Consider the following 22,467-nt stretch of genomic DNA (forward strand, 5'->3'; position numbering starts at 1 on the left):
AGTGACACTGAAAATAGCAGCCACATGCTGGGTCCCTTTTTAGCCTGTTTCTGCTGCTACTGTTCCCTGGGCCACTTCCCCAGGCCTCAGCACCCACACAACACCATACCACACCCTTACCCCAGGGCTGAAGTCTGCTTTGGTCCCTGCAACCTCCTTGACAGCAAATGCATCTATTCTGGCCAGCACCTCTTGTTATATGAATCTGATGGACTCTGATTGGCTGTTCCCTGAGGCTTCTTCTCTGACTGGCTGCTTCCCCGCAGCCTCTCTAGGCAGCCTGGAGGTCCCACCTCTACTGCTCTTTCCTAGAGTGGGGTGTGGTAGGACTACAAGGCCTCCAGCAGGGGGCCCCAATGCCCAGTACACGCCATCACTATGACCAGATATGCCCTGTGCTGCTTGATACATTCAGCAACACCCTGGTTCCAACAGTCTGTGAAATAAGAGGCTCATATGACTGCTACTAATATATATATATATATATATATACATATATATATATTTTGGTGACAGTCAACTCAAACTTTCTCCTTGTCACTAAATGACAGAAAGTCATATGCTTACCATCTTAGATAAACCCAATAATAAATTAGCTCATTGCTAATTATTATGGCCATAACCCAGCTCACACTGAAGTCTGTTGTATAATCCTATTGCCTTCAGTGACATCAGGATCAGACATGGAAGTATATGTTGTAAATGACACACAACATGGGTGGAGGAGGGGGTCAATAGTTTGTTTCATAGTTGAGATTGTCAGTTTTAGAGCTGATACAGTTCTTGAGCTGTGGATATCAGAAATGATGCTTATCAAGAATGTAATGCTTTTCTTGTAAATGCAAGAGTCTTTCCTTTGAATTACATATACTGCAATTAGGTCTTGTAGCTAAGCAGTCTTTCCAAATGCACGTGTGCTCTATTTTTTAGGCAAGGATTGTCCCTTAATAACCCTTTTAGCTAACTGAGTTATTAGGGCTTGATTCTCATTTACACTAAAGCTCTTTTACACCACTCTGGCAACGTAAAAGGATCTAAAAGTGGATGTAAATGAAATAGCCAGAATGGTGTACCAGAACCTTAGTGTAAATGAGAATCAGGACTTCAGAGTCCAGCTCAGGGGTGTCCAGCTGGTAGCTCTTGAGGATGACCGTACTAACATGAAAATATATATTTTATTGTGAAATGAATTGCATTCCTGGAGTCATGGCTTTTGATATTTAAACAGAAGGTTTTGAATTAGCCCTGACACCATACCCTCAAATGCCTCTTCTACAGTCCTAGGAACATTTCTGCTCTGAGTTGGGAGCACTCCATGCAGCTGTGGTTCCTTCCTTCCACCAGCTCCTCCAGTGAATATCTGCTCCATCACAAAGGAGGAAGAAATGAGGGTATAGCTACACTGCAATGTAAGCCCAGGGTTCAAACTCAAGCTCAAGCCCAGGGCCAGATTTACACCTTATGTGCCCCTAGGCACAGCGTCTTCAGCCCCCTACCCTGCCTCCAGCTGACCTTCATGTTTTCTGCATGGGGAACAGGGGTAGAGAGGGGCTGGCTGGGCCACCTCCATACAGGGTGGGCTGGGGTAACCGGATAGGTCAGCTTTGTGTGGGGGAAATATGCTCACCCCTGGGCTCTGGCTTTCAGCATGGTTAGGGGGCAGGGTCTCAGGGGAAAGAGAAGGAAAAGGGCAGCGGGGCCCCAAGTGAGAGGAGGAGGAGCAGGAGGGGGGGGCAGAGTTCCTGTACTTATATGGGGCCCCCAAATTGGCCAGAGCCCCAGGGCATGGGGCCAATTGGCCTATGCGGTAATTTGCCACTGTTTAGATGCCCCTAGGCACATACCTACTGTGCCTAATTGGAAATCCAGCCTTGCTCAAGCGTAACCTCTACTGGCTACGCACAAATTGCACTAAACCAGGGCTCAGTTCCAGGATCCACTGGGGTGGAAGGTCCAAACCTGAGTCAAGCCAGGACCCAGGCTTTGAGCCCTATTCTTTCCAATGTAGACACAATCCTACTGGACTTGTGTTCTGGAAGTCTGTCAAAAGTATTGCACAGGCTGAATTTTTTTGTAGAAAAATCAAATTTTTTTGTAGAAAATCAAATTTGATAAAAAGTCAAGTTTTCCCACGCTGCACCACAAACAAAGGACTACAGTGGCCAGATATTGGGAGAGCACTAGGTGTGGGCTGCATAATGCAATGTAGATGCTGGCCTCCAGCTTGAGTCCCTGGGTTCAACAAATCCTTACCTGGGGTTACAAGTGAGTGTAAACACTCAAGCCTCAAGTTAATATATCCCAGGTCAGCTAACTTGAGTTCTTCTAACCCAGGACCTTCATTGAAGTGAAGACTTACCCATGGTTGCTCAACTACCTGCATCCCTGCCAAAGTGTGGGAGCCCAAGAAGGAGCTCGATAGACGCTTGACTAGTTCTGTCTGGGCCTAGTGTCTAGCAAAGACTGGCTCTCCGTTTCCACATAGCCATCTCAGGCAGCCGAGGAGAAGTGGAAAGGAGAAAAAACTGAAAACCCAACAACCAATTCTCTGATTATCTGCCTCAGAGCAGGTTGCTTCTAACTTGTGCCAGTTGACTATGACTAGCTGGGGATAGCATGATCACAGCATCCCTCAGAGTACTAATTGTAACTCTTTGACCTTCCTGAAATAATTTGGCTGAATATAATATGGCTGAAAATGTTGGATACCACTGGTCTAGTTGGATACTCTGTATTTTCGCTATCATTACAGGAATTGAAAGATTTATTAGAGCTAGTAAGACAGACATGGTATGAATGACATTAATTATGTAAGGTACTGCTGTGTGTCTCTCCTTAAAACAAAAACAACCACAAAAAACTGACAACGCTCTCCCCCAAAGCAACCAAGGAGAAATTCATCAATTACTTTCTTCATCAAAACATCCCGTCTTGGGAGAAAATAAGTCAGATAAAAAACCTGTATATTGGGGAAAATTCACACCTCCTTAGTCCTGGGAAAACAACATTTTTTGACAAATACATCTATATGATTGCACACGAATTTACTGTGGAGAAAGGATGGGCAATATCATGCCATCAATCTTTAAACAGGACTCCCCACTGACTTCAATCGTACTTTTGTTTAAATAGTAATGACACAATACAGCCCTATCGAAAGATGATGGGAAATAAAGAGGTAGAAGTATTCTGAGAGTGTAGCTGAGCTGAGGTATTACGTTTTTTCACTGTTCTTACTCTCTTTACCACTGGAAAGTGACATCCATAACCTAAACAGTTTTTGAAATGCAAGGTGGAATTGAAATCAGTCATTAAACATCCACATTTTGTATCTTTGTGATAGTCATGTTAGGGGATAATTTACAAATGAGTATGGTACAATAACAACATTTATTAAGAGTAAAGATTTCTGGCTTGTCCCAATTGATTTCATAGCCTGAAAAACCTAGGAAAGACTGGATGGCAGAAGGTCTTGTTAAAGGAGGGTACGGGGGTCTTAACGAAATAGAGACAGATCATCAAGGTTAAATGCTAGCACAAAGGCAGCTTCTTCAAGCCCTGTGTGTGTCCATGTCCCTTTGACTTCACTGGGAGTTTCAGTTATGCAGGGCTTGCAGGATCTGACATTTAACATTGATGTCTCTTCAACACAAACCTTTACACAGCTCCTGCTGGATGAAGATGAACATTAATTCACTTTCTAACACAAAAACTTGAGTTTTAGACTCTGACTCTCAGCTGCACCAGCACAAGCAGGGGCAAAGATGGCTGTGAGCCACTTATATGATTTCATGACCACTGGAGGCTGCTCTTTGTTGTACCCTGCTGCAACAGGGCCCGTTCTGCAGCAGAACACACCTGGCTCTAGCAATGCCCTCTTCTCCTTCCTACATGCTTCCTCCACTGGGAAGCTAAGAGGGGATAACATAGAACCAGCCCAGAATTCCTCCTAAGATATTTTATGGAGTCTACCACTGACTCATTATATGGCCTTGGGTAAGTGACTTAATTTCTGTGTCCCAGTTTCCTAACTTTAAATTGGGAACAATACCATTTACCATCCTATCTCATAGAAATGTTGCAAGGATCAGACAAAGTTTGTGAAGAGCTTTGAAGAGGTCTGGTTTTATATAAGTGTTGAGTATTACTATTAAGTGAAGAAAAAAGGAAAATGCCTGTCATGTCAATTGCTGAACACAAGTCATGCTGTGTGCATCCCTGTAGTTCTGATGAGCAACATTGTACCAGCTGACAATATTATTCAGAGAGAACACAGTCAGAAGGCCTGGAAGATGGAAATGACCTATGTTAATTATTCAGTATATTTGGATTTACACAGTTTTTAAGGGTTCAGTGGGACTTTCTGCATGTTCACTAAAGTTGGGGTAAATGCAAATACAGTAATTGTGAGCTCATCAGCACTATTTAAATTCTAAATACTGTTACACAACTACTGTAAGACCTAATCTACACAGTTTTTGCACTGTATAACTATTTTTGCTACGGGATGTAATTTTATTTTTACATAAATGCTACATCCCTTAGTGTGAATTCAGTTATATTGGTATAAAGGTGCCTTATACATATTTAGCTTGTTCCCCTTTCCATGTGGGAATAAGCTATACTGTATAAAGCAGTGTATAAAGTACAACTTGTGTGTGTGTGGACAAGTCCTAAGAGAAGATACAATTCCTTCATTTTCTAGTGCCACTAAAAGCATCTAAGGGAACAGACCTGTAGTAGTTACATAATTGCTTTTCTAGCAGAGTATTATAGCAGCCACCTAAAATAATCCAAAATATAAATGGGGGGAAATGGAATTTAAATATATATATATTCACTTTAGTGATAAAATATTGGTGTTAGCTGTTGAAACAAAAGTGTTGTCTGTGAATTTCAGAATTGTATTCTGCCAAATGTGATATAAAGGAAATACAGAACAAAGACAAGAGGGTTCACCAGTAATAAAGAAAATGCAGATAAAGATGCTTTTATTCAATTTTCTTTATTACAAAAATGGAGACACAAAGGTGACATAAAATAAAATGGACATTGAACAACAAATGAAAGATGTGCGTAAGATTCCATATATTTCTGGACATTATGTTTGTAGAGATACTGAGGGACATTGCATGCATACTATGCACTCATTCTTCACGGAAAAAGCTGAGCCATGACAATAGGACTGAATGCACAGAAAAAGGCAGAATGAAGCAGAATGTCAGTGAAACAAGATGGGAAAAAAATTAAAAGTTAATGTTTCACAAATTACATTATTTAAAACCCAGAAACTATTTGTATTTAGAGTGTTTTTAGAAAACAGAAATTCACAGAAATTGTGGCATTTAAAGTACTTTGCATAGTAGCAGAGTGCACAGACAACATATAACATTTTCAATGAAATCGTACCAAACATATACAACTGATCAGATTTGCTTAGCTTGTGTTACTATTCCATTAACATGCATTCTAATAAAAATGACATGCTTAATAAAATAACTATTCTCCCAGGCAGAAAATGGGGAAGTTAGATTTGTAAAATAAATATTCTGTGCCATTCCCTTTAATAGCATAAAATACAGTGTGCCCATTATGCCATGTAAGAATGCCAATTATGGTTTTGCTCAGGATTACTATACTGTACTACACTGTACTATATATACTGTATAAAATAAAGGTGTACAAAATCAGGTGTTACTAACACTAATTTTCAAATCCAGTGCCTGAAAAAACTGTTAACAATTATCTGTAGATAAGTGACTAAGGCACCAATCCTGCAAACACTTACATATGTGCTGAACTTTAAACATATGAGTAGTCCCATTGACTTCAATGAGACAACTCAGATGCTTAAAGTTAAGGATATGAGTAAGTTTTTGCAGGATTTGGCCTGATACAATTGCTCTTTGCACACACACATTTTTATTAATTGTATAAATTGTTTTTAGAAAAAATATGATATGATAGATACTAGTTAATAATCTCCTGATGTTTACCAAGTAGAGTTCTGAAATAATCATGCTATTCACATGTTAATTTCTCAAAACTTAAATTGCCTAGTGAACTTTCAACTATTACATAGAGCGTATGAATAGTAAATTGGTACCCATCAAAAGGTGACTATGATCCCTTATATCACTCATTTGCTAATTTATATAAAACACACAGGTTGAAATCACAAGTATATACTCCTGTCTGTTAAACTCATATCTTCTTAATTCAGATTCTATCACAGCATTCTTGTCATTCTCATCTTTTACAGATTAACATAATTAGACTTAACTTACTAGAGTAATTTTACTTTTTATTTTATGGAAAGAAAACCTTTTTCCCTGTACAAATCTATGGAGACACATCTACACCACAGTACAATCTCATATATGGCACTAGATTTTATACTGGTTTTCTATGAAGTGATATGACTGGAAGTCAAAAATAGATGAACTATTTATTACAAATGAAAACCGACTATTTGGAAAATGCAGTGGTTAAAGGGATGGCTTTGGAGGGATATTTGTCCATGCACCGTTAAAGTGACTTCTGCAAAGGTGAAATACACCCATGTTCATAGTACCCTTGCACAGGGTATATTCTATACTAATGAATTGTGTGTTCCATGAAATTTACTTATGTAGAATACGTTTATGGTTATGAAGAAATGTTAACCGTAACAATTTATATCTATTATCTACATACAGCTAACATTTATGATTATACAATAGTTGGAAAATATACAGGTTTTCCATGGGTTAAATCCTGGTCCCATCAACATCAATGGAAAATTTCCATTGACTCCAGAGGGGCCAGTATTTCACCATATATGTTTTTATCACTTTATATACATATATTTATATATAATTTAAAATAACAGCACTGGCAGCATTATATACTTCCATGTGGAAGGCCCAGGTAACAACAGATTACATTATACTGGCTCTTCTGAGATTTATTAGGAGCTGAAAGGAAGATGGGGTGCAGCCTACATAAGAAGTCCTAACAGCTGACCACGGAGCAGGCTACCATCTCAGAAGACGCCTGACTGCTGTCAACAGGCTGAATATGCCACTGGTGTCAGGGAAAGGAAGAATGGGAGATGGGATGGTAAAAAGTTAGCATATAAGGCTACATTTACTAAGAGCCCAGTTCTGCAGATGTCACACGTGCATTTCCTACTGTAGTGAATGGAATTGTTCTATGTGTAATGACCACAGCACATAAAGGATTATGTGGACGTCCTGGTAGACACAAACCATGTTTAAGTGTAGTAAACAATGTCATGAGAATGCAGACATATGAGTTCAGGCTTATTAATGGGTTTCCCTCTATTTTCCTTTGAACATTTGAAAAACATGATAAGACTTTAACAAGGATAACACATCAGGCCAGGTCCTTGACCCCACAGAAGCATAAAACAGCCTTATATTGCCTTAGTGGCAAGTTGGGGTTTCCCCAACTGCCCTGGTCAATGGGGTGGAAGTGGCTGTGGCTTGAGCACAGTGTACTCAGATAATCTCCAGCAACCATAGCGGTCCCTACAAAGTCATTGTAGATGACCACAAGGCATAGCAGTCTTGAAGATTTTCTAACTACTTCCAAAGGCGGAACTGTCCTGCAACAACCCAGAGACTAAGTAGTGCAAAAATGGCATATAATCCCCTCCACCCATGGGGGTCCTGTGCAAAGGATTGGAGCTCATATAACATAAATCATTACAGTATAAGATTCCTGTTTGCCCTCTCATTCTAGTTTATTTAAAAGACACTATTAGACCTTTCATTAGCTGATTTTACACTTGCAGTTGTATTTCAACATATTATGAGCAGTGACAGGGGGACGTTGGGTGACAGGATCATGATTCTCGATATGGCTCAGGAAATTATCATGCAGTTGAATTTGGTTATTTGCATACTATATATCTTTTATGTTATTCCATTAGTTTAAATGCTGTAAATGTCATTCTCTGTTTTTTATATATAAAGTTTACATTTCATGGATTTTACTTCAAAGTAGTCATCTCCCTAAATCCACTACAGCTTTGAAATGGGACTTTATTGTGGTGTTCGTTTATATTTAGCTAGCAATAGAATTTTGATATGTCCATTACACATGCAAAAACATAGACATACGAAAATACAGATTAGCACTTTTTATTGCTAATGTTTGATATATATATGTAGATTTTATTGTATTATGCTTTTGTTTATTTCCCTTTTAAGCCCAGTATTTTATATTCCAATATCCCTACTGTTATAAATAAACCATTGTACTCTGACTTGTATTCCTATTATGTAAATCATTTGACTGATAAATTATTTGTGCATGTTTATAACTTGTCAAAATTTCAAGAAGCCCAAAAGATAGAAGTTAAACTTCTTTGGGGAAGAATACAATCCTAGGCTTAATTTTTTTTTTAAACTGTAGAACATCTAGAGTGAAGAATACTAAAACTATTGTTGCTTTGAGTTCCATCACAATATTGTGTGTGTGTGTGTGGGGGGGGGGTGTTTGTTTTTTAAATTCTCTGGGTCACCAATTAGGATTTGAGGCTCATATTCAGTAGTAGTATATTTTAGGACTTTAAAATTATGGAAAATGAAACAAACATTTCTAGGTACAGGACAACATTGGGAAAATGTTACATTTTCAATCATAAAAGCTAAAAGCCTTTTTAGAATTGCTGCATTTAAAGATCAAATTTACTTAAGTAACATTTAAGTCCTAATGACAGCAGTGTATCAAATTAAATCTGTGAAGGTCTATATATATCACTTAAAGTTAGCTTGAGTTACAATGTGAAAGCTGGTGAGTATTTATCTGGCAATTATTATTTCATTTGAAAGCGCTTCCATTTGCTCTACTTCGCTGCTTCATGTGAGAAGGCATGATATTACAATTTACTGTACAATCATCCTACTTTACTATTGTTTTAAGGACAGATTTCTCAAACTATATTACAGACCAATACATACATCTTTATATTATCCCAGGAAACTACTAATGTGTGACACAGTCTGAGATATAGACCAAGGCTTGATTCTCTTCTTCCTTGAGCTGGCTTAAAGTCAATGTAACCTCATTGAGCCAGATCCTTGACTTGACTTACCCTTATTCATCCCTATAGGAGGTATGGCCATGGAAAAGGTGGCTGATCAGCATGTCCTTATGCCTCATCAATCCTCAGTGGTACTAGGCATCTAGCTGTAAGTTACTAGAAGCCCTGAGATTTCTCTAACTTAACCACGTGATTGATCCAGTTCCCAGCAGGTCCCAGGGCCCTTTATCGCCCAGGGTGAAAAATGTTTTCAATGTCCACTCCCCACCCACCACCCAAATGTAGCAAGTAACCCCCACCCCACAAAACCCTCCATAATCACAAAGAAATAAAAACAGGGATTTGGTACCTGAATGTGATGATTTGGTACCCATAAATGTTGGCACCCCGGGCGGTTGCCCTGATTGCAGGCCTCTAAAGCCAGCCCTGGTCCCAGGATTAGTGGAAGAAGTACAAGTGACATAAATCTTTCTCATTGTCTCCACTCCCCATGGGAACTATGACATAAATATACGTTCTTAGGGATAATAGAAGTCAGCTTGCCTCCTACAACCCACATTGAACTCCCATTATGGTATTACTAAGTTTCCAATGAAGCTTCAGTGGGTCTTTAAATAGCTCTGAGTTCACCAATTTCTGTGCTCCTGCTTATTAATTTTCATTTGTCATTCTAAATGTCTGTCTGAAATATGAAAATTATTTGTTGTGATAACAAATATGTCATCAACACAGGAGTATTTCAAGTGAGGAACAAGGAGAAGGTACACTGTTTAGAAACAAATATTTTGCTTTTGCACATGTCGTTCATAAGTTTTTGTTTTGTTTTTAAGAGGGAAGAACAAAGAAAATATATTATATGTTACACACAGAACACTACATTAAAAGAATGGTAAGGTTGCAAAGTCAAGCACTCCAAAGTCAGGAATTCCAGAATTAAGGTTGCCTATGCCTGTCCCTTGTGTGCATACATTATTACATACTATTTTTTGCACAGGACACTTGCCTCATTCAGTGCAGAGAATGGTTGCTGCTCACTAAATAAGAAGCTATTCAAAATTTTGTTTTCTCTTCGCTGTTCAATATGTAGCCTCAGGCCTCATTTTCTGCACACTATTCAAACCCTGTTCTGAAGACAAAATCATTCATTTCCTCTTGGGCTTTTATATTGGGCTCACCAATAAAATATCTGAATGCTTCACAAAGATCAATAATTTATTTTCCTAACATGCCTGTGTGGTATTATTTCCATTTTACTTGTGAGGAACTCAAGTACAGACAAATTAAGGCAGGTTGCTATAATCTATTTGGACTAGTCACTAAAGGGATACGAGACACACATTTTACCAGTGTGTGTCACAACCGTTTGCTCACAAAAGAGGAAAGTTGAAACTCAGGCATCTCAGGCTTCATCTGGGGTAAGCATGCTCTAGAAGTCACAGATCTGTCTGCCCATTCTCCCCACTAAGCCTGATCCCTTCTGCCTGACCTTTCCCAACTGTCTCTGTCCTGTTTCTCCCACCGCTACCTCTTTATCTGAGTCTCATCCTAGTTGTCTCTTTTTACCAGTCCCTAACACCTTCCCTAGCCAAATGCAGGCTCCTCATCTGAGTCCCAGTCTTCCTTCCAACATGGTTCCCAGGGCCAGTCTCCCTCAACTGGTCTCCTCATCCAAGAATCTCTCCAGGCACCTTACCCAGTCAGTCCAAGTATCCCACCCACCTGAGATCCTTATCCAATCTAAGTCTTCACTCCCACATGCTTAGGTCTTCCAGTGCCTTGGTGCTCCTGTTTCCCTCTGACTCCCAGTTCCATTCTCCAGCGATTCCTGGTCCTCCTAATTTTCAGTCCCAGTACCTTCTTCCCCACCAGCTCGCAGTCCCTTTCTCCCATTCTCTCAGTCTACTTCCTCTGACACTGCTGGTCCAGCTTTTGCTCTCTGCCTTTCAGTCAGTTTGCTTCCTCCTGTGCAGGGGGAGCATTGACTGCACAACAAAGAACGTCTTCCTGCTCTTAGGTCCTGTCCCCAGTGACAAAGAGGCTAATGGCATCTGGAAAGAGTATTTGTGGAGAAACTCCAGTTCAGACCCTGTATTCTTGGGCTGGAGCATGCTCAGCATAAACAGATTCTTCTGAGAATTTAGCTGCCAAAGTCAACAAATCTCCACTGAACGTGTGCAAAATGAGATTTTCAGAGACTTATGACTTGGCCAAATTTGGGCATTTTTTCACGGGAACAGCAAAAGACAAATCCCTGATACAAAGAACGGCCATACTGGGTCAGACCAATGGTCCATCTAGACCAGTATCCTGCCTTCTGACAGTGGCCAGTGTCAGGTTCTTCAGAGGGAATGAACAGAACAGGTAATCATCAAGCGATCCATCCCATCTCCCATTCCCAGCTTCTGGCAAACAGAGTCTAGGGACACTTCAGAGCATGGTTTTGCATCCCTGCCCATCTTGGCTAATAGCCATTGATGGACCCATCCTCCATTAATTTATCTACTTCTTTTTTAAACCTTGTTATAATCTTGGTCTTCACCACATCCTATGGCAAAGAATTCCACAAGTTGACTGTGCGTTGTGTGAATAAATACTTCCTTTTGGTCATTTTAAACATGCTGCCTATTAATTTCATTTGGTGACCCCTAGCTCTTGTGTTATGTGAAGGAGTAAATAACACTTCCTTACTTACTTTCTCCACATCAGTCATGATTTTATAGACCACTATCATATCCCACATTAGTCATTTCTTTTCCAAGCTGAAAAGACCCAGTCCCAATATCTCCTCATATGGAAGCTGTTCCATGCCCCTAATCATGTTTGTTGCCCTTTTCTATACCTTTTCCAATTCTAATATATCTTTTTTGAGATGGGTTGACCAGATCTGCATTCAATATTCAAGATGTGGGTGTACCAGGCATTATAAAGAGGGAATATGATATTTTCTGTCTTATTATCTATCTCTTTCCTAATGATTCCCAATGTTTTGTTAGTTTTTTTTCCTGCCACTTCACATTAAGTGAATGTTTTGAGAGAACTATCCACAGTGACACCAAGATCTCTTTCTTGAGTGGTAACATCTAATTTAGACGGCATCATTGTATATGTATAGTTGGTATTATGTTTTCCAATGTGCATTACATTGCATTTATCAATACTGAATTTCATCTGTCATTTTGTTGCCCAGTCATCCTGTTTTGTAAGATCCCTTTGTAACTCTTCTCAATCTGCTTTGGACTTAACTATCTTGAGTGGTTTTGTATCATCTGCAGATTTTGCCACCTCACTGTTTACCCCTTTTTCAGAACCAGTACAGACCTCTGGGGGACACCATATTTACCTCTCTCCATTCTGAAAACTGACCATTTATTCTTACTCTTTGTTTCCTATCTTTTAACCAGTTACTGATTCAGCAGAAGGCCTTCTCTCTTAGCTCATGACAGCTTACTTTGCTTAAGAGTCTTTGGTGAGGGACCTTGTCAAAGACTTTCTGTCCACATGCTTGTTGATCCCCTCAAAAAATTGTAGTAGATTGGTGAGGTATAATTTCCATTTACAAAAACCATGTTGACTCTTTCCCAACATGTCTACACATTTCAACTATCTGCCCCAAAGCAAAGAGGAACTAGTATTTCTGAACCAAATGTTTGTTTAAAAAAAAAATTATAATGGAAAAACAATATATTTTTCCAGAATCTTGTTTTCAGAAATGAATGGAAAAAACCTGAAACTTCTCCAAAAAAATCAGCCAGAGAAAGACATTCATTATATAAAATTTTAGCACAAACCATTAGAATTTGACAGAGTTATAAGCAAGTGAAAATAGGTTCTTAGAATGGAGCATGTTAGGCAACCTTAACTACAAGTGGTGCTACCAACTCCACTTACGATACAGATAAACATAACAGTTTCTATGAAAAATCATCTGCTTTTTCAGGGCCAGATCATTACTGGCTTTGGGCTCCGTTACAGCACAACACTTAAGCACACATTTAGCTTTAAATAAGTGGTGTCAGTGAAGTCCATGGGCCTTAAACGTGTGCAAATACTTTTCCAAATAGGAATGGGATTAGTCACCTTCTTACAGTTAGGGGGAAATTTTAGTGCCTTGCTGAATTGGGGCCAAAATGGGGAATTAGCATGAGTAGGTATATTGATGAGAAAGTCAGATTCTCTACTCTTGCTTGCACGTTTTATGCTGGTGTAACCCAATTCAAATTATAGGAATTACACTGATATAAAATGGATGTAATATAGTGGAAAACAAAAGTCAGAGGATAAAACCAGGGCTCCATTTAAGTCAGTGGAAAGAATTTCACATGAAGTGTTTACTGGATCAGGCCTTAAATTCCTTCTTGTACTAGATATTTCAGTTTTTAGAGAGAGAGGTCTTTCTATAAATATATGTAAGTCAGTCTTGGGGCTACACATATGCATTTTGTGAAGAGTATATCTTGTTGCATGAGAGATGAGCCATGCAAGATCATTTTCTAAAAGACCATATCAGATATGGTATATGACAAGTGGATTTATCAATCATCTTTTAAAGTGAAAGTTTTCAGAAATAATTTGAAACTGATAAAAGTTGTCTTTCACCAGTTTTTTGAATAGATGAAAACATTCCTTTACATTGATGAAGATGCTCAGTTTTTCTTTAGCACATACACTGATTTTTACCAAACTTTCTTCAAATATAAGGTAAAAACGTTTTTAAAAAATTAAATAGCACAGAATGAAATCAAAATAAAGGAAAAGATTTCAAAACATTGTGTAATTTTGTTATATATATTGATGTTTTGTCACAAGAACATACAGTACGTAAGAAGTGCACAATTTCACAGTACTAATTTTATTTTTTGAAAAGAGTCCTTAACACAAAACTCCAGTTTCTGCCTTACCCTGGAACTGCATTGCTTTCTAGGATTATTAAACATGTAATAGGATTATGAGTTCCACATATTAGTCTTTAATCCCGCTATCAGATCCATGTGGATGAACTCTCATATCCATGTGGATCCTCACCAAAGTGAATGAGTTTCTGTGTAGAAAGAAAGGTCTGTCCACATGGATCTAATTGCATGATAAGGTCTACTTTTTTAAGTATGCCAACTGTGCAATAAAGAGTTCATGTGAGTCATAACTATGATTGCTATTCTTTTTTAAAGTTCCAGGTAAAGAACTCTGTACTTGTCTTTCACGACCAACACGTTATGGAAACAAGGGTTGGGAATGGTAGCTTTCCTTTCTCAAAATGCAGGCACAGGGGCCATAAGTAGTCATCACCTTGGGATATAACTGTGAGGGACCTATTATGTGGCTAGAGGCATTATGGTAGGGAGGAAAAAAGAAGTAAAATAGATTAACTTTGGAAATACACAAAGCTTAATGGAGATAGAGACTGAATACTTTAAAACAATCCTATATTTTTATAGGATAAAAAAATTGTAATATGCATAAAATTTAGTTTTAAATATCACAAAAGGAGCCAATGAAGCAGAGTATTTGATAGAACAAATAATATATAAATACTTTTTTAAAAAGCAACTACACACAGAGACGCAGATATGGGATCAAAATGCTCTCATGAAAGACAGACACATTACGAACATGAGAACCCACAGCACCCAATGACATATAATAGTTTATGCACATGTTTCTTAGATAAACAAAATATATGAGAAAAATGAATAAAATCATGAACATAGGAGAACAGCCAATCACAGTAAGTTTGTGTTTGTTATGAGACATATAGTTTCTCTGTTTATAAAAGCCACTTGTGAGAATTTTTCATGCATAGATTGATCAATTACTTCCATTATGATATTAATCTGAAATGTATACTTTAGAAGAGCTCCAGAAAGTCCAATTTGTATCCAGGCCTTTATTTATTTTCCCCTTAAAAATAACATTCCCAGAGAAAAGAAGAACACATGCTACTTGTCTTATCAATAATATCAAAACATGCATAATAGACTTATGGCTACGAAGAAAGTAAAACCAGCAGAATTCTGCTGCCAGGATTGGCTTCCACTTTCACCTTTAGTGGCTTCGCAGCATCTATCTGCATTGATGAAGATTGTTATAGAAAATTAGCAGTGTAAGAAAAAAGTAAATTTGAGAAAAAAAGTGAAAAGGTTGTAAATATGTGAAATAAAGTAAAAATTAAAAGAAAAAAACAAGTGGGAAAGAAAAAGAGAAAAAATAATTAATGCAATATTTACACAATGTTAAAGGCAGTTACTCAAAAACAGTCTCTCTAATAATAAAAACAAATCATACTGAAAATGGTGACAAAAGTTGTACTTTTTAAAGTGAAAAATGAGTCTCTTTTATAATGTAGGAGTGACAAAACTGGATACCAAAATTTTTAATCCACAGAAGAAGTAGCTCTTGTATAGCAGCAATGCATGCTTCCCCGCACTGACCCAATAATCTGTGTCAACATTGCTCTGGAGCAGCGGTTTTCAAACTATGGGGTGGACCCCCCAGGGGACGCGTGGGAATGTGTCAGAGGAGGCACAAGATGTGCAGGGTTTTTTGTTTGTTTGTTTTAGAGTTCTGGTTTTCAGCCCTGGGTGGCTGGAACTCGTGCAGACGCACCATGCACACCTAGGAGATGGGGATAAAGTGGACAGCTAGAGCCCTGCCACCTCTAGGTGATAGGGCTCTGGCTGTCAGGGCCAGGGTGGCAGCAGCAGTGCAGAAGTAAGGGTAACAATGGCGCTAAGTCTGCTGTGAAAAATTATATTGATGAATATCACTTTTCAGATTGCCACCCTTACTTCTGTGCTGCTGCTGGCGTGTCACTGCCTTCAGAGCTGGGCGCCCAGTCAGCAGCTGCTGCTCTCTGCTCTGCCTTCAAAGCTGGGTGGCAGTATATGTACCTAGGGGAGGGGGTGTAAACAACTACAGCCACGAAGAAGGAAAGCCTGATCAAACAAGTTTTAGAATCACTGCTCTGGAGGAACCGCTTTCATGAGCATGAGGGATATTCGCTCTCCTTGCTTCAGGACCTAATCCAGCAGAGCACTTAAAGACATTCTTAGCTTTAAGCATATGAGCAGTCTCATTAAGCAATCTTAAGTGTTTACCTGAATTGGGACCTCAATATATTATCTCTATGCTGAGCAGAGCTGAGTGAATATGGGGGGGGGGGGGAAGATTCCTTTTATTCACTTCCACAAAAACTCAAATGAGCTTTTTTTGGGGGGGGAGGGGGGAAATAATGTTTGTGGAAAGAGAAAATGTTATAAATACTCAAGTAAAGATGAATTTACCTGAGTATTTATGGTGGAGTGTTTGTCAAACATCCTAAATCAGGAAACAATCACCTGGACTGAGGAAATCAACACCCAGCATGAATTACTTGAAGCAACAGTGAAGAGCAACCCATAGACTGAAATATTTTCACTTACATCAGTTGTCAAACAATTGTGAAAAATGAACAAATTCATAAAAATAAAATGTCTCATTCATGCTCACAGGGAAAAAAACTAAGGTTGCTAAATAAATTCATTGTGCAAATAATTCACCCAGCACTTACATTCAGACTGCCACCAGACTGCCACTTTGTGCAGCTGGTCTTTGTAATATGGACACTTGTTCACTTGAATGTGACCAACACTGTTGAACTCATTTCAAACAGGCCACTAATTATTGGACGCTGAAGCCTTTCAGACTAGTGGGGAAAATGTTCAATGTCCAATTACCCATCTCCTGAGACTTTTAGTCCTCACAAATGCCACTTTGGGTGAATGTATGAAGCATTATATGTACAGCTCCCACTGGTATTTATGGCTGTGGCAGAGCTAATTTCAACATATTATGCTGAATATTTACTTTCCTGGCATGTAATCTATAGCCCCAATTATCTAATTTTGTCTACTTGTACAAAATATGTATATATCTGAATTTACACAACCGTACATTAACAATTCTGAGAAAACATGATGAAACAGCAATTAATTTAGAGTTATGGATATTGACCAAAATAAGAAACGTACATGGAATTATAGAAAACAATTCAACTGTAGAAAATCTGGTCTAGAGACAGCAATAACACTGGACACGTTAAATTCAATTGACTTTAAAAATATGAATTTTCAAGAGTTGTAATTGTGAAAGTAGGAGGAAACCCCAACAAGAGCAAAATATAGTCCAAACCATTTTGTGTACGTTCCTTATTATAATTATTATTGTTATTATTTAAATTACAGTATCACCTAGAGGCCACAACCAAGATGGGGCCCCATTGTGCAAAGTACTGGACAAACATATTGCTGATAGTCCCTGCTGTGAAGAGTTTGCAGTCTAAACCGACAAAAAAGACAGTGGGTGGGAAATAGGAAGTATTTTTTCCCCTCCTTTTGCAGATGTGGAACTGAGGCAAAGAGAGTTTAAGTAACTTGCCCAAGGTCACACAGGAAATTCATGAAAAAGCCAGGGCCTGAACCTGCATCAAGTGTTATCTTGACTTACAACGTTAATGACCTTGCTCTCGTGTGCATATGATATTTGTAGAGACAACAGGAATTCCTCAAATATTCAGACAATCAAAAATCCATTTCCATGACAATTCTTGAATTGTGAGTTGAAAGGGATATAATGTGATCAAACCAACCAGTTCGTGGGATTGTGTAGTGATGTTCATGAACACTAGTTCCGCAGTATTTTATTTTAAACAGCATACTTTTTTTCCCCAGTAATCCTGACTATCAGACCTTTTCAAAAGCAACATTTCTCTTTATGATATATTAAGGAAGTCAACCTGGAAAGAAAACATTTTTTTTTCTTGAGACTATGTTAAGATTTTAATATCTAATAAAATCTTTGAGAAGCTTGATTTCTGACAACTTTTTTATATAAATCTTTCAGACATACATTTTCATCAAAAATATGCTTAATAACGTCATCTCTAATTTGATACAGTAATGGACTTTTAAAATTGTAAAGCAACACGCTAGCAATTACATTTAATATGACAGCTAACTTATGTGAATGAAAGTATTGTATATTTAAATTGTAGTTAAGCATTTCAGCATTCTATTATGCCCAAAAAGCTTGTTTTTATTCAAATAATAAGTTAACTTTTAAAACTTGCCCCATTTACAAGGAAAAAAATGTGAAAACTATGATGCATATTTTTGGTTGAAGTGGAAGTTTTGTGCACTGTGAGTGGGGATGTGCCCCATACTAGTGGTAAGAGTCTGTGGCAGCAGTCATGCCTAGTAGTAGGGGAATACAACCCTCTCACTCCTCTGGATTCTGACCAAGGGCCCTCTTGGGCACTGTAAGGAAGGCATCTGCTACCTGCGGTCCAGCTAACACATGCCTCTGGGTCTCTTCCTATTGCTCTGTCCCTCCTTGGGGCATGTTGTGGCTTGGTGTTGTCCCTTTCAATACACGGTCCACAGGCCTCTGCAGGCTGGAGAATCCTGGCTTCATGCTTCAGTCCTCCTCCTGGGGATATTCTCCTGATGTAACTCCTTCATAGCAACGAGTGCAGGTCTGTTTCTCTATGCCCTCCACCCTGCTGTGCTGAAGAGACTCCCTTTTAAGCCCTTCCTCCAACTGAAGCATGCCCAGCAGGCCTGCCTGGGTGTGGCTTCCTGGGTCCACAGTTGTTCCTGTGCCCCATCTCTCCAGTCCTATCCACCCCATGACCCTCTCCCCTTAAGTTCAGTACTGTGGTGTCCAAGTCCAAGACATGCAGGCTCCCCAGCCCCAGAAAAGAAATACGCATTCTGGTGTTTATTTTCCTGTCTGTGGGCTACTTGGAAGGTGTAATGTTGTAAGGCCAAATACCATTTCATAATAGGGGGTTGGTGTCTTTCATGGAATTTAGGCAGTGGACGGGTCCGTGGTCAGTCATCAAGAGGATGACATTTTCTATCAGGTAATACTGCAGTGATTTTACGGCCCATTTCACCACCCAGATCTCTTTCTCTATAGTCAAATAGGCCTTCTTTTTGAGAAATAGTTTCTAGCTGCTATAGAGGATTGGATGCTCTTCCTCATCTCAGGATTGCACTGTCACTAACCCCATGTCCAAAGCATTTGTGTGGAATATGAACTGTCATGTCAAGTCAAGGTGGAAGACAAATGGTTTTTTCTCAGAAGGTCTTTCAATGTCCTGAAGGCTGTGTCAGAGACCATGGACCAGGCAACCCACTTGGGGCTAGAGTGCTTCACCAACTCAGTAAGGGGAGCCACTACTGTGATATAGTTGGGTATGAGTCATCTATAGAAGCTGGCCAGACCTACAAATTCTCTAACTTGCTTCTTTGTCATTACAATAGGGCAACTGGTCAAGGCCTGGACCTTCCCAAATAGAGATCTAAGCTTGCCCCTTCTGACAGAGTATTCCAGGTCCTTTGCTTGATGAAACCTCAACCAACTCTTAACTGGGTTCGCCATGAGGGCAGCTTTCTTAAGAGGGGCACTGATATGCACTCGAGCTGTTTCTCCCATTCATAACTCTAGTGATTATATTGTCTATGTAGGCTGTCATGTGCTGGCCAGGTGGTCACAGGCCTGTGTTCATTGGAAGGTGGCCACTGCCCTCTGAAGGCCAGAGGGCATGGTCTTAAAATGGTACCGTCCAGTGAAAAGGCGTTGCAAAGGCTATTTTTCCTTGAGATCCCTTTGTTAGTGGGATCTGCCAGTAGCCATTGGTCAGATCCAACATCAAGATATACTTTGCATCTCCCAATCGTGCCAACAACTCCTTGACTTGAAGTCTGGGAAATACATCAAATGTGGATATCATATTCACTTTTTAAAGACGATACAAAACAGATTTGCCCTGCCTGGCTTGTGCATCAGGACAATGGGGCTTCACCAACTCCTGTGAGATTCTTCTACCACTGGCAACTCCTGAAATACGGTATCCTACAGCTTCTTGAGCATGGGTCAGTGGTTCTAGTGGATCTTCCAGTTGGGCTCCATCGTGATGTGGTGACAAATCAGCCGGGTTTGTCCGGTTTGTGACAAGAACATGGAAAGGAAACATCAGACTACCTGTAATATCTGAACCCATTGGGCCAGAACCTTTCCCCCAAGGGAATTGTGTCTGACACCTCCAGTAACAGAACCTGCAGACACAGCTTTAGATTGGGGGGGGGGAAGGGTGTTACGAATAAGCTCTTGCAGCCTCGCCAAGCCTTCAGAAATTTTATGGGGTAAATCTGAGTCTCTTTCTTCTTCTTGGGTTGCCAGATCTCATAATCCAGTGCTCCTATCTAGCATAGCACCTCAAAGAGCCTTTACGACCTAGCCATTAATTTTGATTCTGAGCTGGGCAGCAACAGCAGTACCCTGTATCTGGGCCGGAATCTGCATGGACAGGTGCCCCTGCTGTAGGCTTGCTCTTGATACTTGGGCCTTCAAGAGATTTTCCTTTGCTAAAGCCTAGTATCTTCAGCTTTTCTCAAAGCTGGAGCATGTATTGTACTACCCTGACGCCTCTGGGTTCTTGCTTCTCCACTGTTTCCTGAACTAGGTCTAGGATTCTCTGATGTTGTCTTCTATATAGCAACTCAAAGGGTGAGAAACTTGTTGATGCCTGGTGAACTGCCAGTACTGCAGCTAGGAGGGGCAATAACAAGTAATCCGAATGGCAAGGATCTTCAGCCAAGAATTTTCTAAGGATCCCCTTCAGGGTCCCACTGAAGTGTTTGAGTTACCCATCCGTTTGTGAGTGGTAAACGGGCACTCTCAGAGATTTGATTTTCTATAGCTAACACAAGTTCTTCATCAATCATGACGTGAAGTTCATCTCCTAGTCTAAAAGTACTTCATTTGGAATTCCCACCCTCACAAAAACCTTTGTGACTTCCATTGCTATGGTCAAATGGCCTTGGCATGTGTGTCACGTAATCTACAACTACTAGCATGTGCTAGTGTCCATTCATACTCTTCTAACGGTCTTATCAAATCCATGATGATCTACACAGAGAGGGTATCTACTGTCAGCATCAGTATGAGGGGGGGCCCTTGGGGTTTGCCAGCTTACACTTTGGACAGGCCATGAAGTAATCCCTTACTTCTTTGTAGATGCCTGGCCAATAGAACTGGCAGATAATTCCCTCCAAGGTTTTCTCCCTCCCCAGATAACTAGAGCACAGAACTGAATGAGCAAGTCAAAGTAGTTCACTCTGAAAGGGACAAAGTACTACAATTTGGGCCTGAACCTTGGTCTGGTGGTCACGTACCATCCAGTACTGTCATTCTTCTCCCAACTCCATTGTTTTAGTCTCTGTCAGTTATTTACCTCCCAGATGAAAGCGGCCAGTTGTTCAAGTGGGGAGGACGGATCTCCCTTCTGTTCCCCTATGAAATCCCTGTTTTGGTTCAGCCACGCTGTATTCAAGAAATCTTAAGTTTGCTTGTCCCTCAAGGGTCCTTCCGCAGGTTATGCTATCCCCGCCCCTGGATCTTTTTGCACTGCTGCATCAACCAGTTCCACGATACAGCCCCTTCTCTGACCTTGGAGGTGCAGTCACCCCCCACCATCAAGTCCTTCTCCTGCACTTGTACTCACAGCCCAGAATTACTGGGTAGGCCAGAGAGGCCACCTCCATCCCAGGGAGAGTTTTGGTGTGGTTTCCCAAGATAAGCTGTAACTTCTTTGTGGGGTCTAGGTGCATAGTTCTGTGTATACACTGAAGGAAAATTGTGTCAGTTAACATCCCAATGGCCTTTGCCAACTTTTCCCTTCTGATGGCCTGTCAGCACCCTGAATATATTAAGCCTATCATTCCAGACACATAGACCCTCACTAGGACTATCAATATTGGCTGGTCCCTGCTTGTGGGCTCTCGGGGACAGCTGTCCAGGCTTGCCCATAGCTGCACTCCACGAATGGACAGTAGTGTTGAAAATGACTATGCTGCTCATACTTGAAACAACAGCCTGCCTGTAGGGCTGCTGTTTTTCCTCATTCCATTGGGGATGTCACCTTAGCGTCCATATGCCTCTGTGAACTTGGGCATTCTTGCTCATTATCTACCTCTCTCTCCTCAGAAGGGATTTGGACCTCAGCCCAGCCAGCAGTCTCCTGTGCCTTGTTCCCTCCACTGCACTTGGTCTTTCACATTCAGCCATGGCCTAACCTCAGGGGCCCCACCCTTGAGGTCGGGGGTTCCCCTTCGGCTACTAGGAAATTTTCAATGAGGTCTACTACCTCTGAGAGTGCATCTGGCTGGTATCTCTGCACCCACTCCTGTCATCTGTCCAGGAAAATAAGCACATTATTTTTTGCCACTTGCACCTCAGTTTGCCCATCTGGGATTAGCCAATGCCAGCAATAATATTTGAGACCTGGGCCATGACCCGAAGGTGAGCCCCTGGTAGGTATCTTTCTCTCTGGAAGCATTGGCAGTACATCTCTCGGAAGGTATCAAAATGGTCTAAAA

The 22,467-nt window shown here is 40.2% G+C and overlaps 1 protein-coding gene across 3 annotated transcripts in view; it reads right to left on the bottom strand.

Annotated features, from left to right (window-relative positions):
- NCAM2 (neural cell adhesion molecule 2) overlaps positions 1-22,467 on the bottom strand; it is a 503,301-nt gene that overhangs the window by 26,203 nt on the left and 454,631 nt on the right. The window contains exon 16 of one of the 3 annotated variants that reach the window (XM_067543105.1): positions 5,004-5,185. The exons of 1 other annotated variant lie outside the window; for it this stretch is intronic. In XM_067543105.1, coding sequence (XP_067399206.1) covers positions 5,148-5,185 — 38 coding nt within the window. In that variant the 3' untranslated portion in view covers positions 5,004-5,147. Of the gene's footprint in view, positions 1-5,003; positions 5,186-14,552; positions 15,114-22,467 lie in introns of those variants that run through there. One more of the 3 variants, XM_067543094.1, reaches the window with a different exon arrangement.

Source organism: Emydura macquarii, unplaced genomic scaffold, assembly GCF_026122565.2.
Source record: "Emydura macquarii macquarii isolate MOO-44397 ecotype Brisbane River unplaced genomic scaffold, CSIRO-AGI_Emac_v2 contig_75, whole genome shotgun sequence".
Classification (NCBI taxonomy): domain Eukaryota; kingdom Metazoa; phylum Chordata; order Testudines; family Chelidae; genus Emydura; species Emydura macquarii.